This window comes from Cyprinodon variegatus, unplaced genomic scaffold (genome assembly GCF_000732505.1).
Source record: "Cyprinodon variegatus isolate N-32 unplaced genomic scaffold, C_variegatus-1.0 Scaffold659, whole genome shotgun sequence".
NCBI classification, from domain to species: Eukaryota; Metazoa; Chordata; class Actinopteri; order Cyprinodontiformes; family Cyprinodontidae; genus Cyprinodon; species Cyprinodon variegatus.
Window position 1 is genome coordinate 445,499 of NW_015151112.1, and position 17,974 is coordinate 463,472.

Consider the following 17,974-nt stretch of genomic DNA (forward strand, 5'->3'; position numbering starts at 1 on the left):
TGGATGGATGGATGGATGGATGGATGGATGGATGGATGGATGGATGGATGGATGGATGGATGGATGGATGCTACTGGGATAGTTTTATTTGAGAAAGATGTGTTTACTTTTTGAAACTAACAAGTGTTTGACAGTAAAACTTCTAACTAGAAACTGTAGTACAGAAGTAAGAAAGCAATCAAGTAGATAATTAAAAAGAAATAAAAATAAAATAAACTTCCCTACTGTAAGTAAAAATATAACACCATTTTCAGTTTGTCATGCAAATATTTTCTTATCTCACATGGTATACTTTCATCCACACCGGTATCTTCTGCCACTTTCAGAAATATCTGTGGAATAGACAAAATAATAATAATTAAATAAAAAACACAGGATGCTTTATTACAAACATATAAGATGAATCATTGCTGATATATGACACAGGACTTATAACCTAATTTCGAACTTTATTTATTTTAAAGTGCCTTTATGGATACAAAGAACCTAGGAGACCTTTCATAGGTGGAGGTAAAAACGAAAAAGGTTCCTGCTAAAAAAAAGGTATTTCATTGCATGCTGTGTAGCTTTTTTAATAATGAGCCCCCTTTCAGCCTTATTTACTTATTCTGCTCATTTCTCTGTGCTTAGAGATCAAGCCATTTGTTACCTTATCTTGTTTCAAACCCCTCATGGTGAACATCAGCCGCTCTTGGGGGATCCCCTTCTGATTAGTGCCACAACAAAAATAAGACCCTCTCCTCTAACACTTATTTTAATTTCCTCATTTAACACTACAGCAAATATCCAAACTCCTAAACAGTTGGGATTTTTATTTTTTGTTTGTTTGTTTCAACCAACTTTTACTGCTTCGATATCTTCACGTGTGTTTAATAACACTCGAATAATCATCTGAGTGTGTATTCAGGCTTCAGAAGATGAAATGCGTGTATGGGGGAAAAAAAGGCTTGTCATGGTAACATTTTGTAAATTTAAAAGGAATTATTTACATTGCCTTCTGGCCATGATTTTCTGGCATGTCTAAGTTACATGAAGAGCATTAGCCAACAGTCATGCACGTTTGTGATCAAACGGCACGTCTGCCCAGCACCCTCACATCATGAGTCATCTTCATGGGAAAATAAATACATATAAATAAAACCTCTTTGATATTATATCTGTGTAATATTATAGGAGCCATATAGAACCTGTCAGTTCAAATGGAAACCTAAAGTCCTACAATCACCAAGGACATATTGTCAGTTTCTAGTTGTGATGTCGCTGATATATGCGGCCAAAATAAAAAAAATAACATCTCTATGAAAGCAAACTGACGCAAGTGGCTGAAATAGTGAAAGAAGCTAATCTTCATATTATTAACACCAATTTTAAGAAAAAAGAAAAAACAAGTTGCTTCAAAAAGTAAGAAACTGTACTGAAACGGATCATGATTGGTTAACAGAAACACATTCAGCTCTAACTGTTGCTGTTGCTCTGGAATAAGTTATAGCTTCGATTTACTGTAGTGAAAAATCAAGAATACAGAAAGTGTGGCTTTTAATAGTATATTTTCAGTTTACTAATAGAATAAACTTAAACAGCAGGTAAGAAATGTTCCAACATAAATTGTTAATTACAGTATTAGTAGTATTAGGCATACTTTGAAATCCTGGTATAGGCACGTATGAGCATGAAAGAATTTGCTGTAGTATATTCTCACACAAACATGTTTTTGTGATATCTTTTCTTGGATTTGAGTAGTTTCTGAAAAGAACTTGGTAAACAATTATTTTTAACTAAAGTACAGAAGATGTTTTATAGATGGTCCTGTGCTATGTTCAACTACCTGGAACTGTTTAATAATCAGCACTTAAGTCCTCATGTTTCCTCAATATCTTTGAATAGTATATCTGAGTCCTGGATCCTATTGTATGATTTCTCCTTGCTTCAGCTCAAATCTAAGGTTTTCCATAAAAGTTTTAAAACAATCTACTGGACTTGGTTTCCAATGTTTGAAGACCAAACCAAACCAAGTCCAGTGGATTGGACGGAATGACTATGACCTAGATGACTGAGAATCTTCATCAGCATAAATCTAAGGTTTTCAATGGCATTTCAGTCTGGAGTCTACGACTGTTTTGAAAGAAGGTTAAAATTATTATATGAATCTACCAAACGTTTTGGATCTATATCCAGCAGAAAAACTCAAATACAGTCAACTAGATTCAATTCAATTTAGTTTATTTATATAACGCCATTTCTCAACATGTCACCTCAAGGCACTTTATAGAGACAATTCAACCAGATCATACAGTCAGATTGGTTATATCTAAAGAAAAACAGCTGATTTCATAGACTCAGACTCGGAGGCAATCACTCACACCAAGCATGCTTGCAGCGACAGTGGAGGGGGAAAAAAAATCCCTTTTAACAGAAAAAAAAACCTCCAGCAGAACCTGCTTCAGTGTGATCCCTCTGCCATTAGTGTAAGAAGAACACTCAGAGCATCTCACATCTTCCACCATACGTCAGAGTAATGATAATGTGTTTTCCACATATTTATATTTTGTTTGGACGCCTAACATATTTTTATAGCTTTTTCCCCAAATCTTGATTTTTAGATTATTATTAATAATAATCTCCACATTTAAGTTTTGGTAGTGAGACAGAAAATTATTTCTAGGCATGACCACCAAAACCAGTACATATAGGCATGTAAATAATCTCTAATATCCGATTTGTTGACCCAGAGATGCTAACTTGTCATTAACCAGATTGACATGTATAGTTCAATTTGATTTCTACACACTGTCCATCTGGAAAGCCTCCAGAATTAAGTTTTTGCAAAAAGGAGGGACATATAGTACAATTCGCCGAGCGAATGTCACCTGCTTCCCCTGTCAAGATTATAGCCAATTGCAGTAGCAGCTGTGATGTATCACATTCTAGATCAGTTTCACAACTAGTGGAGTTAACTGATAAATCAATCGAACATCTTTCCCATCCACAAAGGCAAAAATCTCACCCTTTTGTGTTCTTATCAATAAGAAATAGAGGGTATTCCAGCAAAAACCAAAGGCAGCCATGTTTGTTTTACTTCAGCCTTCTCCTATGGTTGATACACGTTACAGCATTTGATTAGTCTGAAACATTTACTGTATGTATCGATGCTAATGCATTTATTGGCTCCTGGTAAGTAAGATGTATTTTCGGGAGTTTGTGTCTTCCCAAGTCTCATGACGATTCATCTTGCTTGCAAAGGGAACAGAGATGTCACTCTTTCCTATAGTTGTTTAACACTGGGCTTTGGAAAGTGTGTCACCTTCTGCTCATAATACCTGATAGATGACAAGATAAGCATGGCTCATAGATTAGGACAGTTTCTAAAAGAAATTGGCCTCTGTTTCATACCACATTCTCATTTATGGGAAATCTGAAAAAAAAAACACGTATTAGAATGATTTAAAAATTCTTATTATACTGATGAACTTAAAAATGTTAAGTATGCATAAAATTGTATAAGCTAATTGTATTTAAAAGAGATTGTTTTTTCCTATTTCATTGTGACACTGATTGTTTAAAAAAAATACCTTAACTAGGGATTTTACCCTTACTGAATTAAGAAAAAAAAAAAACATAACAAATAAAATAAGGGTTGAACTCTTGTAAGACTTTTGGAGTGAGCCTATTGTTTTTTGTTTTTTTTTTTGGTGCTGTCAGTGTTGCATTAAGTTTACCTCCTCCAATGTGGTGTCAGAGATACCATAGCTGGTCAGGCCGAGTTTGCCCATGGAAAGGTCAAGCTTGTGGAAGAGTGTGGCAAAGGTCCCATCTCTGGCTCCGCTGTAGGGCAGGATGAAGGTGATCTCTTGACCGATGCTCTCCAAAAACGTAGCCTCTGGTATGTAGCTGCACACAAGTTGAGTCACAGCGGCAAGATCTGCTTTAAGAAATAACAAAACACAGAATTCTTTAAAATACTTTTACCTGTAAAGAATGGAAAGTTTTTTTTGTTTTGTTTTTTTGCATGTTCTGCATGACTATTTGAATGGTAGTCCCCACCAAGTTGCTACAAACAAATGCAATATTAAAGCTATTTGGTCATACTCAGTGCCGGTGCAATACTTGCAAACAAATACAACCTTTAAGATGAACGGGCAAATATAGCGGGGAGGTTGTGCACCTGATGATTTGACATTTGCAAAAACACCTCATCTGTACTCACTGTAACTCCTCTCCATCATATGCTCAGACGCGGGGATTTAGTGAGGATCAATCTGCACAGTGTTGCAGAACACAACACATCCATTATTGATCCAGGGCCTCTCATACATAATTACTGAAGCTTAACAACTACTGGCTTGGCACTTTGTGGAGAAGTAAATAGATCTACTTTGCACTTCAGACTGAATCATTTTCAGAATGCAGGTGTGATTGTGTGGTGATGTGGTCTGCTTGTTTTAGTCTAATAAAAAATAATGGGGTGTCACTAATAAAAATGTGATTACATCTGTTAAGCTCTGCTCTATCTGATATTTAAGTATTTCATGCAGAGACAGTATTTTCCTTATTGAATAAATTATAATGTTTAATTTATATTGTGGAACATTAATGTTTTATGAATATTTATCAAACTATATCACTGAGGGCAGTTTAGATCATTTTATAAACTGTGACGTGAGTTCACTTAAATAGTAATCTCAGAGTATTAAAAAAAAGACAAAAATAAACATAAAATTGAGAGCTCTTCTAAAAGGTAGCTAAATGCATGTTTTACTTCAAATTAACTTGGTTTTAATTAATTTATCTGATCTGTGAAATAATTATCTGTGAAATCAGTTTTAAAATGTAAGTCTACCTCTATGAAACTAGATTTAAACCATCATAAATTACATTAACAAGTTGATTTGCCAAAAACACTTTAAGGAAGTTAAAGGTATAAAGGACGATCTTTTATCGCCGGATGGATCATTTAAACAAGCGGTCCTCCTAATTGTCAATCATTCTGGGAATATGTTTATGTAAGGCCATCCTACGTGCTCGCCCAGTTAGCTACCTTTCTTTTCACATGTGCACTTTAAGGCATATATGTGTGGTGAGCTACGAGTTCAGACAGTCATTGAAGCCTGGTCGTAAGGGAAAAAGTGTCTACGAAGTGTATGAGAAGAAAGAAAGGCCTCAGAAAAGGCAGATATATTCTGGAATGCTTTGTGCGGAGAGCTCTCCTTGCAAAGCATTATGGGACTTGCTGTCACTGTGGCCAGCTGTCGCTACCTGGGAGTGGCGACTAATAATAAAGATGGTGCAGGTACTGCATGAAGGAGGAGTTACGTGACCAACGGAGAAACAAGCAGTGATCATCTGTCCGAATGGTCAGATAACTAAGTTCGCTATAAAGTCCCCTATATAATCCCCACTGTATGGACGCAGCAAGCTTGTATGAGCTATGAGACCAAAACATTTTTAACAGTGTGTGCACGAGGAGAAAAAGTGCATGCTCCTGCATGTGCATTTCTTTATTTAAAGTGGAGAGGGCGAGTCTTTTGAAAAATCCTCCACATTACCTTTAAGACAAAGAGTGGTAAGGAAAATGGGCATTGAACAGCTGGTATAACTTGAAATTAGTTTGAATTACAAATGAATAACCTATAAAACATGTATCCTTTTTTTCAATATATTTAAAGTATAAACCAAGATAACCTTGTACCTTTCTGTTTAGAATTATCCCACGTCGGACTGCTGAAGCCATCGTCTGGACCACTCCTGAAAGGACGATCAGTTTCCTGTTAATCAGAATTAGATTAGAAAGGCTGAATCATACCTTACCACTTAGAATGATGAGCAGTGCCTCTTCAAAGAGTCCCCGGAAACATTAATCAAATAATGTGCCTCTCCAAGTTCTACTTAATTAGCTTAAATAAAGCTTTGTGCATACATCAGCAGGTAACGTGGTTAATCTGTAATGGGATGTGTGTCCCCAATCCTCATCCTTAAGAAATACAAAAGAAATAAAAGTTATATCCCAAAATAGAGTTGAGAGAACTGTTTATACTGTGTTTCTAAAATAACACAGTAAAGTAACACAAAAGCTATAGGAACTTTATCAAGCAGTTCTGAAAAATGTCAGGCAGAAAAGGCAAGTAGGTCTTAATTTACTATAAGACAAACAAATGGATCTTTTATATTACAAAAAAACAACAACAAAAACATATTTGTGTCAAACAATTCTTTAAGAGCTGCAAAAGGTACATGACCAATCTTTAATTTTTGATAAACATTTCCTATAGAAACTAGAAAAAACAAAACTTTGAAGACAGTTTTGTCTTCAAATGACACTGAAAGGCCTAATGACAGTAAAAATGTATCACTGTTACTTAAAATGTCATTCTCTGGAGGTACAAGTTGCAGATCCAACAAAAACGACTGCTGATTTTTCCAACAAAAGCGACTAATTTTAACCGTTTAAATAATAACAGACAATGTCAAATAGAATTTATATATATATATAGAAATCAACATTTTTACAACAGAAAAAATGCTATTAAAATCTTTTTGTTAGGTCCACCTAGAGCTTTTATCAAATAACTCATAAATATAACTCCAGCAATTACAAAATTACTTTTACAAATGAGACATCAAAGACGATTTTTTATTTCATTTAAAAGGCAGTATAAGACAGAATTTTGTATTCTCCTGTGCCTATTCTGTGTGCCTAAAATAATGTGCTTGCAGGTATTTCCACACATATATATATATTTAGTAAATTAGGTGAGTTTGTATGTATGTGTTTGTCTTTACATCCTAAAACAGTTTAAAGAAAGGTTGTTTAACACCTTTGGAAGACCCAGCAGGTCCCTATGGGCAATTCCTACTGTGCCCCCAACCCATGACATCAACCCCAGGATGGAAATACCTCCATGCCGCCAAAATAATGTGCCCGTTATAATCCCACAGACAGCTGACCACCTACCGCCACAAAATCTCTGTGGAGCCAATTACTGTAAATCGAGCCTAGTCCAGAAACCATGAACTCCATATGCCAATATCAATGGGTCAGTTTAGAGGGAGCAGATTGGCTCCCCACAAACAGCTAGCGCCCACTGTCATTTTAGTGCAGCCCCAACACTGGCACCCATACCACGAGACGACCCATGTCTGCTTAATCAATGTGGCTTGCACAAAAAGATTCCCCAGCCCCGAGTGGATCCCCAACCCACCTGCAGCGAGCCTCCCAGGATACAATGGCTCTATCTAGCCATGCTGCCAAGGAAGAATACACAACAACACCCCCTGCCCCCAAGGCAGCTATGCCAGAGCCTGCCAAAGCAAAGACCTGGCAAGCCATACACCACAATCACACCAGATCCGTCACACACTTGACACCAAACTCTCCAAACATCCCGAAGGGCTTGCTAAAAGTCAAGCAGTGAGACATGTACCACGATAGACGAGTGGCTTCCCCAACAAAAGAGAGGCCTTCAGTTGCCAAGCAGCAGCTTGATGACCGACGAGACAATAGGAAAAACATACTGAGGAATGGCAGGAAACAAGGGGAACCTACAATATTGGAAGGTGTTCATTCTGCTACATCTACTATAGATCAAGCACATCTTTCCAAAAAAAAAAAAAGAACTTTCACTTGGTATCACTTAGCATCACATGTTCATTAATAATTTCTAGCCATGTATTTTTAAACCCTGAGTTCTGTCTTTGTTTGTTCCATGGAAAATGATAAAAAGAACACCAGCCATTCCACTTTAGAATGAACATGAAAAAAAAAACTGATACAGTTTAATATAAAACTCTTCAGCTTTCACAAAAATGATAAAAACAAAGATTTTAAGGTATTCTACACAGATAAGCAGGACAGGTTTATATATTTTGAATTAATAAAGTATAGTTGGTCAAAACGAATACTAATGAGTGTATCTATATCAAAAACACAAAGTTTTTTGTCTGAATTGCATAAAGATAACCTGATTATTATTCAATAATCAATGTATTTGACATAAATATACTCATCCATTTTGATCAAGTATAGTTAATTAATTTAAAATACATCAAACAGGCAAGTGTGGTTTTTAATTAAAAAGGATATATTAAATTTATGCATATGCATCATGGAAGGTTTATTTAATACAGTATTTTAAGAAAAGTAAATGAGAATTTTTGATTAAATTAATTTCCATAATTCTTAAAATTTGGATGAAGTATTTCTGTGATTGTGATAAAGTATCAAATGTTAACCCTAAAATATTTTGGTGATCATTAAAATAAAAACAAAGAGAAAAATCAAGATTGTAATATCAGAACTCATTATCTTCTTTCTCATCTTCAAACACAGACAACATATGTAAAGGTGCACACTTTTAAAAATCAAACAAATAACACACATAAACGAAAGGGCTGATGTTTTCCATAATTAACTAATTTTCTTCTTAAAATTTGTATCTGTGCTTAAATCTTTGAGAGCTACAACCATAAAATGCAAGATTAAGGAAAAGCGGTAAAACAACGACTGTAACTGTATTGTCATATTATAAAACATCGATTAAATAAACTTAGATTCTCACATAGAATAATGATTCATAAGGGATGACGGAGTTGTTTGACTGTCCCAGGGTATTTTGTGATGTTAGAAGCTGGATTTGCGGATTATGAGATATGTGCCTCGTTTGCGGGGATAGAATTAATCTGACTTATGCTGTAAAACCCTGATCTTGACAAATCACAACAAATCTGCTGGTTGATTTAGAAAGGAGAGGCAGGGTTTCACTGTTGTTTCTATAAATCTCAATGGAGAGTTATGGCTTTGTATGTTAGGATAGTCATGTACTATCTAATGGGAAACACAGCTTTAAGTGAACCCCTAATTATACAGAATATTAATAACTCTGCCTGCTAACAAAGGCACAAATGCTAAGGCTGACAACATAAATAGTGTTTAAAAATAGGTATTTGAAACACATGCTTACCTTGGATGTAGTTCGGGTAATATTTTTCCTTTGACTGGTCCTCTTTCCTGTTTCATCTTTAACCAGAGTCAGGTAGTAGCCACTGCCAAAACACTTCTTCAGGAAGAGAGAGGAGCCACAGCATCGCATTTTTCCTTGGGCTATGATGGCTATACGATCTCCTAAGATGTCTGCCTCGTCCATGTGATGAGTGGACAAAATGATGGTTCGACCTACGAAGAAACACAACAGTTATGTCTAACAAATATTGGTGAGGAAATAACCATGCTCCAAGGGGCAGGTTTCCTATATAACTGTGTAGATCAAATTTGTCTCTGCATGATGTCGCTTATCTCTTTAGAGTCGATTTCACTGTAATCTTTTTTTTTCTCTTCTTTTTTTCATTACCCATGCTATTGAGCATGAAAACAAAGCAAACTGAAGAAAAGCATGTGGGCCTGAAACTGGGACATAATTAAAACAACAATAAAGGCCTTCCACAGCCTGCTTTCCAACATTTCTATGGGAGACAAATTTTACTCCAGCTCTATGTTTTGTTCCCAAAGTCCTTTGATTCGAGAGGCATCAAACTGAATGCAACTGCAGTAATAAAAACGGCATGAATCGCACGATTATTCACAGGTGTTCTAATCCTTTTACATCACGCTGGATCAGATAACACATATTAATTATCACATACCCCAGAAAGCAAGGGGAAAAAAAGGCAGATCTGTAATGAAGTCGCAGCGTGTTCCTGTCTCTGCTGTCTGCAGGAAAGCAGCATCAGAGGGAAATGGATTTTTTGATCTAGTCATGTTTTAAGTAGGAAACATTTAACCTGTTACCTCTATTACAATGAAATAAAACAGCTTTGAAATTATTTCTCTAGTGATCTTTTATTAATGCCTATATTAATTGTTTGCATGCTACTCGCACATTATGTTAATCAAATATCTTGTAAAGGTTCACTGTATAACCTCACAGTTTAATAGGTACAATTAATAATAGTAAGCACTAACTGTTGTGGGTGTGAGCTGAAGTTGCAGTAAGTTTTGGTAGTTTACTCTTTTTGAAGTAGCCTACCTAGCTGTTAGATGGACTTAACTGATTATCTCATTTTCTAAACTACCGTATTTTCCAGACTATAGAGCTCACCTTAATATAACCGTGCCCATTAAGTTTTTGGAAAACACTTGAAACATACATATATAAGCTGCAGCAGGCTAAAAGCCGCTGATATCTACTGAACTGTCTCCCACCAAACCTGTAGGGGGAGCTCTACAATCCAAAGAAAAGCTGCACCTTCTTATAAGCCACATGGTTCAAATCGTGGAAGATGAGTATCAGCTTATAGTCTGGAAAATACAGTACATCATTCCTGATTTCTCAAAAGTTTCCGCTATATAAAAAAAAGAAAAAGTTGATTATGGAAATAGTATAACAGGATTCTAACCAAAATCATTTCTCAGATATATTTTTAGTTTGCTTCTGTGGTTCAGAAAAGTCAGTTTTTTGGGGGGTGAAGTTTTTCCTATAGTTCTCCCAATGTATAGAGAAAAAATCTTAAGACATCAGTCAGACATAAGACAGCTAAATTCAGTACATACAAGGGTTTTCACCCTTTCCTCACAAATGTTGGGGTGGTTATTACTGCAAAGGGTCATGCACTGTGCTGAGCTCCGCTGTTTTTGCACAAAGTTAAATCTGTATCCTCACAAGTCACATTATCCCAGGGACAAGGACACACTGAGAGGTCATTAACTGTGGCCCAATGCAGCCATTTTGCTTGTCCAACTATTTCTCCATACTCTCTCTCTCCCTCCACACCGATGTCTGCCCTGCCACCAGCTGAGCTGCTTAATCCATCCCTTCACAGTTAAGCATTGCTGCAGCATGATGTTATTCCTTGCAAACACAGCATACCTTCTGTATAAACTACAATAATATATCCAGGTTCATAAATGCAGACAGTCAATTTAACATAAAGAAGAGAAAAACTATGCTTTAAAAAAAAAGGGGCAAGTGAAGGGATGACAAGGAGTTCAGTTCAACTGACAAGCCTCATATTGCATGGGATGTACAAACCTGAGAGATAAATTTGTGGGTTGGCTGTATGTATTTTTGTGTGCAAAAGATTTGAATCCTTTGCAAGTTGAAAGAATAAAAAATGTTTGGATTCAGATGGCCCATATTTGTATTCTGATTTATAGGGTGTTGCAGCAGGTTGCAGCATACGGTAATATATCAAGGGTGCGTTCAGGTAAATTGCTCTTATATATAGTCGCCATGCATACAGCGAAGTGGTGGAAAACTGGATTCTTTTATTCTCCTTTCCTCTAAATCAAGTTGATAGAAATGTTGTATTTGAGAAAGGTAGGATGAAAATAAAATGAACTTCAGAATTGTGATACAGTATATAACCAAATTCTGTTAACTGAGGTTTCTGATAGTTACTATGGATCAAAAATGATGACAGCATAATTTACAACATGTCAATTGGGTATTAATAATGAGATGCCCCTGCGTTCACTATAAAAATGTCAAAAATTTATAGTCACACTTAAATGTTGTGAAACAATTTCTGTTAAATAAACATGAGTGCAATGCAAGATGTTATGAATACATTCATAGGATATTTCTTGTTCTTTCTTTGCTATCTCATATGTAGAAATCTGTGAAAATGCAACTATCACTATATTTTTCCTCACATATGCCCTGCAACAGTGACAACGCAGCCCAACATTAATTGGGATAATTGGCATGTCGATTATGTATGCCCTAAAAACCCATATTGCAGTACTCTGACTCAGAGAAAGCATTTGGTACGAAGGTTTTGTTAAAATACCATGAAATAAATAACATTTTTACCAGAAATGCATAAAGTTTCATTTATTCTAAAATTATTTGCATTCATTCTGCACTCATTTCTATTACCTCCAAATATGCATTTTGTAATTCAACATACATGAACTATGTTTATATTTGCAGGAAAGCAATTCAACTACTACCATCACCCCACCCTAGTAGTACTAAGCTATGTTCCTTACATTTATATGGCATACAGATGTTTTTCTGCTTTTAGGCTGTAGCTTATCTAAAGTTATCTCCAGCTGATCCAGACTGCCACTAAAATGTTGAAGGTAAAAAATTCTGGGGCATAAGCTTCACATTATAGGGAGACACTATATGCTGCACATATGCTCAACTGGTACACTAAAGTCTACATAACCCAGAATTAATGTTTCTCTATGCAGATGCTCTACCTGTACTGATGAAGATTTAATTAGCTCCACATGCTTAATGCTTTCAATGGCTCATCTGGTTGGGAACTATTTTATAATTAAATGAGCTAATAATTATTCTACCACATAGGGGCAGACTGTGAGCCCGTTACACAGCATTTAAGAATGAGAGAGGAAAAAAGCAAAATGCTAACACAATGGAAAAACTAACATATTTGCACAGAAAAACAATTCTAATTATAAAAATAACAGTAATACACAAATGACATTTAAACACCAAGATAATATAAGGCAATGTCTGACAGAAGGGAACTTTTTTTAATAAAATATATTAGAAAAAAATATTGAAAAATATAAGAAATAGACATGAAAGGGTAGTATTCCGATTAAAGTTTAAGAAACTGATGTTTCATTCTCCAGAAGGCGCTTAGCCACTATAACACTGCAAACTTTCTTAGCAATTTTGATACCCATACAAATGTGAAATAAAATAGAGATTAAAAAGGACCTCTCATGTCTTAATTGTATTATTTACAAGTATCAGTGCTGTTTTTGCTAATTCTGTTTATGACAGAATAAGTTCTTTCTTTTGTTTTTAATAGCTGTATTTACCTCAGGATTGATCAGTTTAGTAAAGTGAATGTGATTTCCATGCTTGTCTACTTTTATTCTATGCAGAAAAACTTGTTTTTTATATCTGTTTTTATAATGAATATGCATTCATTAGGTAAAGACTTAATTATTCCGTTAAATTTTTACCAATCTATGCATTTTATATTTTAAGCTACAGATGAGCATAGATTGTAGATCTAAACCTATCTCAAACACCCTTGATGCACCCAATGTTGTGTACTTGAACGATGAGGATATAATTTCATTGACGGTCCTTTTTTTTAAGACACTAACATGGATATTTGATTATGAAAACATGACGAGTCATGTTAGTGAGTTTTCGTTGATGGGAAGAGACTAAATAGAAACGTTAGCGGTGGTCTGTCAGACGTTTAAAACGCATCATCATGCTGTAATCTGTTAGACAAGCTAGTCAGTATCAGCTGTGCTGCTGCGTCCTGCAGACGAAAATTAAGACTACATCTAGGATGTCTGTCAAAAACAACACTGGATGCACAGCTATGTTTTCTTACACCACAACATTTCAGATCACCAGACATACAAGCCAACAAAAAAATGCAAGACTGACTACCTTTCCATATTACTCTTAGGGCAGCAGTGCTTGTCCATCCTGGGCATGGAGCTACACTGCCCATACCAAACATTTTCACTGATGATATAAATTTCTCTCAGGGTTTAAACTATAATGACTGTGGCAACAGAAAAGTAAGCAACTTCCATTATTGCAAAATAACAAAAAAAATCATAATTTTTAAGTTCCATACTGTAACCTTTTAAAATATGATACATTCTACTTTTTTTTATCTCTACTTGTTTTTTTTTACTTTTTTTCTGTTAACCTTTTTTATTATGAAACCTCATCATGCACACAAAAAAGAAAGTTTAAAGGTTCTAATGTAATATTAGGGAAGAGGCAATAAAACCCAGGATAAACCTTAAATAAACCTTTTCAGTAGGTTAAAGATTAAATATGACAACAAATGTCAGGATTTGATCAATAAAACTAACACTCATATCTAAATAAAACCTTTAAAATCACTTATATACAATCAATATTCAAAGTATTTTGTCCTAAAAGTAATTTTTAGAATAAAAGGTAAGGTGCCACCAAACAAATAATCCACCATGCAAGCTACAACCACTTCAGAGCCATCTGGCAAACCTGTCCATGTGAAAAACCTCCACATTTAAAAAGCTGTGATGAACTGTAATATAACATCCAATTTTAGCCTTCGCTTTTTCATACAAATAGGTTCCCCATAGCCTTTTCCCCATCCTTTGCTTAATGACAACCCTTTATAACACTGTGGCTCGAATTAAACCAGAGAGAAACAAAAATGAGTCATTTTGTGCAGCCACAATGTGGGGGTTCTCATTAGAACCGAGTTATCTGCAGCTAACGATTGGAGTGAAAAGGGCTTGATTAGAGAGAGGCAGATGCTAATGACACAGTGAGGGTAGAATGTCACTCGGTGCACATTAAACATTTAGACATTTGCAGAGAAAATGTGCATGCTCTGCTTATAGTCTTCAACAATCAGTGTATATAAAGCTTGAGAGTGACAGGCTGACTAATTCAGGAGACAATTAGGGAGTCTGTCAATAAAAGCTACTCGTATTCTCTTCCACTTTGACCAGTGTTTGTACAATTCACAATTTCTCCCCATTAAAGGTTGACTTTTACTGACAGCAGGGCTAAAAAAGTACTTTCATACTCATTCTGAATGCCTAATGGCTTTAATAACTTGCATTTAAGATCGGGCCCTGTCAGCTGCTATGTACTCTGTTCAGATCAAGATTGGTTTCTTAGTTTGAAACAGAACAAATCATCCATGAGAAATCCAACCTACTTGGAAAAATTAAAAGGTTTTAAAGCTGTAGTAAGTTCTTCTTTCCTACCTTGTTTGTACTTTAACAGTAGATCCCAGATCCCACGGCGAGCATAAGGGTCAACTCCTGCTGTTGGTTCATCCAGGATGACGATCTTTGAACCACCAACGAATGCTATGGCAACAGAGAGCTTTCTTTGCATGCCACCTTAAAAACATTGAAGAAAAGGGTTTAAACAAACAGAATCGTTTCAAAATGCAGTTTGCACAACTCTCTTCATCTTCAGTGGTGGTTTGGATCAATATTTTTCAAATGTTTTTTCACCGTCTTTTCTGCTTTTTCCCCTTAGGCAGACTATTTAGATTTTGCTTTCATTACCAACTACTTAAAAAAAAAAAGCAGCCAAAGGTCAAAGGAAAAAACAAAAGAAATACCTTCACAGCCTGGAGAACAGTTGATTTAAAATGATAAGTTATGTTTTGTTATTAGCATATAACGATGAATTGTAGGGCGACTGTAAGCATGGCATTCAATGTCATTGTCAACAATCTTTTGTTCAAAGAAACTACTCTTCTATAGGAACGGATTGTTAAAGGACACATTGATGCCCCATTAACAAATTCTCCTACCTGAGCTGCAGATATTCTGCAGCTCCTCCACAGTTATAATGGACTACTTAGCTGCTCCCCTGGTTAAGAGTCTCTTTACCCTAGCCTGACAGTTTAGGTGGACATGAGGTTTGAGGTTGTGTCACTAGAAACACAACCTTAAACACAACCTAAAGTGAAAGTCACATTTGTATTTGTATTGAACAATGTTTATTATAAGCAACATAACACACACTGTGTGTCAGTATCAAGTTTCAAATTCAATACAGACACAATATTGGGATGTGATTATGGAATAAGTATGACGAGGTGTTCCACTTGGTGTTTTATTGCCTTTTGGAAGCTGTGAAATGATTGATGGCCAGGAGGCAGATACACTTTCACAACAATAATTCTCAGCTCCTCTCTCTTAGCAGGCTCTTCAAAATGCATCCAGTGCGGAGCTAATGTAGTGGAAATGTCAGCATAGATCAACCTTGAAAGTCATAATTCAGTGATTTTGCTCACAAGCATTCCATGACTTGGGACAATTTATCAAACAAGACCTGCTTGTGCCCCCCAGACAATGAATTACAGAGCACAGGTACAGTGGATGTGGGAGACAGATCCATGTAGGTGCGGGGAGAGGAATAGATTAACAGCAGCATTTCTTTCTTAGGAAAAACTTATACAAACACATAAAAACAAAATGTATAGGTTGGTAATATGTCAATCATACTACCTGAGATGTAACATAGATTAGTCATGGTATGCCGAGCCTCACCTGACAAGTTCTTAGCAAGTTCCTTCCGCTTGTGTGGTAAACCAACATCTTCAATCATCTGGTCCATCTCATACTCAACCTCTTTGCTACTAAGTCCTTTTAGCCTGGCATAGAAGTAAATGTGCTCCTCCACAGTAAGCCTGGAGAATTAAAATAGGCATGTAAGACCAGTAGAATTAATTAGTGAATAGTGGCCTAAAATAAACCACCTTCCTTATTTCTATTCATTTTCTGTATTTTCAATTTGATTCATGTTATGAATCAAATTGAAAGACTATCCTCCAGACACAGAGGATAGTCTTAAATGAACCGTTTTAAACTAAAGCCTTTATTATGAGAATTTATCATACTGTATGGCCAGCCTGTGATGACTGAGATAACACTATTTTTCATAATATTTTAGGCAGATTTCAAGAGGTCTAGATGCCTTTAAGCAATAATAATATATGATAACACAGCCCCTTTAATTTTTATTGCACATTTTTATACAACAAAATGGTTTCCCAATGTGTAAAATAAGTATTGAACAAGCCACCATTTTTCTGAGTAAATATATCTTTAGAGGTGGTTTAATATTACATTTTTACCAGCTGTATGTAACAATCCATCTAATCCAATCCTTGCAATCCAACATACAAACAAATCAAACCATAGGTATTGAGAAATTGAGTTATGTGTAAAAATCTGAAACGGCACAGGGAAAATTTATTGAAAACGTGGAGAAAGAGAGGGGGATAAAAGCATGGATAGCCAAGACATCAGCCAAAATCTTTCAGTAATTAGAAAGCAATCCTGCCCCTTGTCAGTGCAAATTACGGTAATATCAGCAAGTTCAGTCCCAAATGATGGGGTATAACAAGGTTTCGCTTGTATCACACCAGAAACATCTCATGATCAGTAAAAGTAATGAGCTTTCTCAAGACCTTTGCAACCTTATTGTTGCAAATAATGATGCCATTGGTTACAGAAGGATTTCTAAACTTCTAAATGGTTCAGTGAGCACTGTTGGGGCCATAATCCGGAAGCGGAAAGAACATAATTTCACCATTAACTGACCATGACCAGGTGCTCCTCTCAAGATTTCTGACACAGGAGTGAAAACAATTAGAGTTGTCTAAGAGCCAAAGACCACTTGTAGAGGGCTTTAGAAAGACCTGGAATTGCTCACCACGGATGACTCCATTGCCAAAGGCAAAGCATGTTGAAGCTTGTTTAAAGCAACATTTAAACAAGCCTGTGAAATACTGGGAGAATATAGGTTGGTCCAATGATGTCATATTATACATCATGTTTGGAGGTCAAATGGCACTGCACATCACCCCAAAAACACTAAACATCATGATGTTGGGCTCTTTTTCAGCATATGGTACTGGCAATCTTCAAATATTTGAAGGAAGGGTGAATGGAAAAATGTACAGAGACATTCCTAATAAAACTCTACATACAAACTCTACAAACTCTACATATCATATCATATCTACCAAGATGATGAATATAAAATGTGTGTGGACATTTCGGCAAGCCAATGACACCAAACACATAGCCAAGGAAACTCTCAATTGGTTTCAGAGAAAGAAAATAATGCTGCAAGAATCTCCCAGCCGATCAACTGACTTGAATCCAGTCGAAAATCTAAAAATAATTCAAGATCAGAGTTCATAGAAGAGGCCAATATAACCTTCAAGATTTAAATACATTTTGTGTGGAAGAAGTGGCCAAAATCACACCTGAGCAATGCCTGTTACAAATTCTCCATACATGAGGTGTCTTGAAGCTGTCATTACCAAAAAAAGCTTCTGTACATAGTATAAAATCAATTTCAGTAAAACTATTACAAATAAGTCACTTTCTGTACATCTATGGTTTCATTTCTTTGTATGTGTGGACTGCATGGATTGCAGAAAAAATAATATATATATATATATATATATATATATATATATATATATATATATATATATATAT

At 35.7% G+C, this 17,974-nt stretch overlaps 1 protein-coding gene across 3 annotated transcripts in view; it reads right to left on the bottom strand.

The window, feature by feature from the left end:
• The window catches only part of LOC107096934 (ATP-binding cassette sub-family A member 1-like), a 179,153-nt gene that overhangs the window by 141,397 nt on the left and 19,782 nt on the right, over positions 1 to 17,974 (bottom strand). For 2 of the 3 annotated variants that reach the window (XM_015393847.1, XM_015393845.1), the window contains exons 7-12: positions 16,010 to 16,149; positions 14,708 to 14,845; positions 8,955 to 9,166; positions 5,687 to 5,762; positions 3,717 to 3,922; positions 284 to 332 (exon numbers count right to left, since the gene is read on the bottom strand). In XM_015393847.1, coding sequence (XP_015249333.1) covers positions 284 to 332; positions 3,717 to 3,922; positions 5,687 to 5,762; positions 8,955 to 9,166; positions 14,708 to 14,845; positions 16,010 to 16,149 — 821 coding nt within the window. The remainder of the gene's footprint in view (positions 1 to 283; positions 333 to 3,716; positions 3,923 to 5,686; positions 5,763 to 8,954; positions 9,167 to 14,707; positions 14,846 to 16,009; positions 16,150 to 17,974) is intronic. The other variant, XM_015393846.1, reaches the window with a different exon arrangement.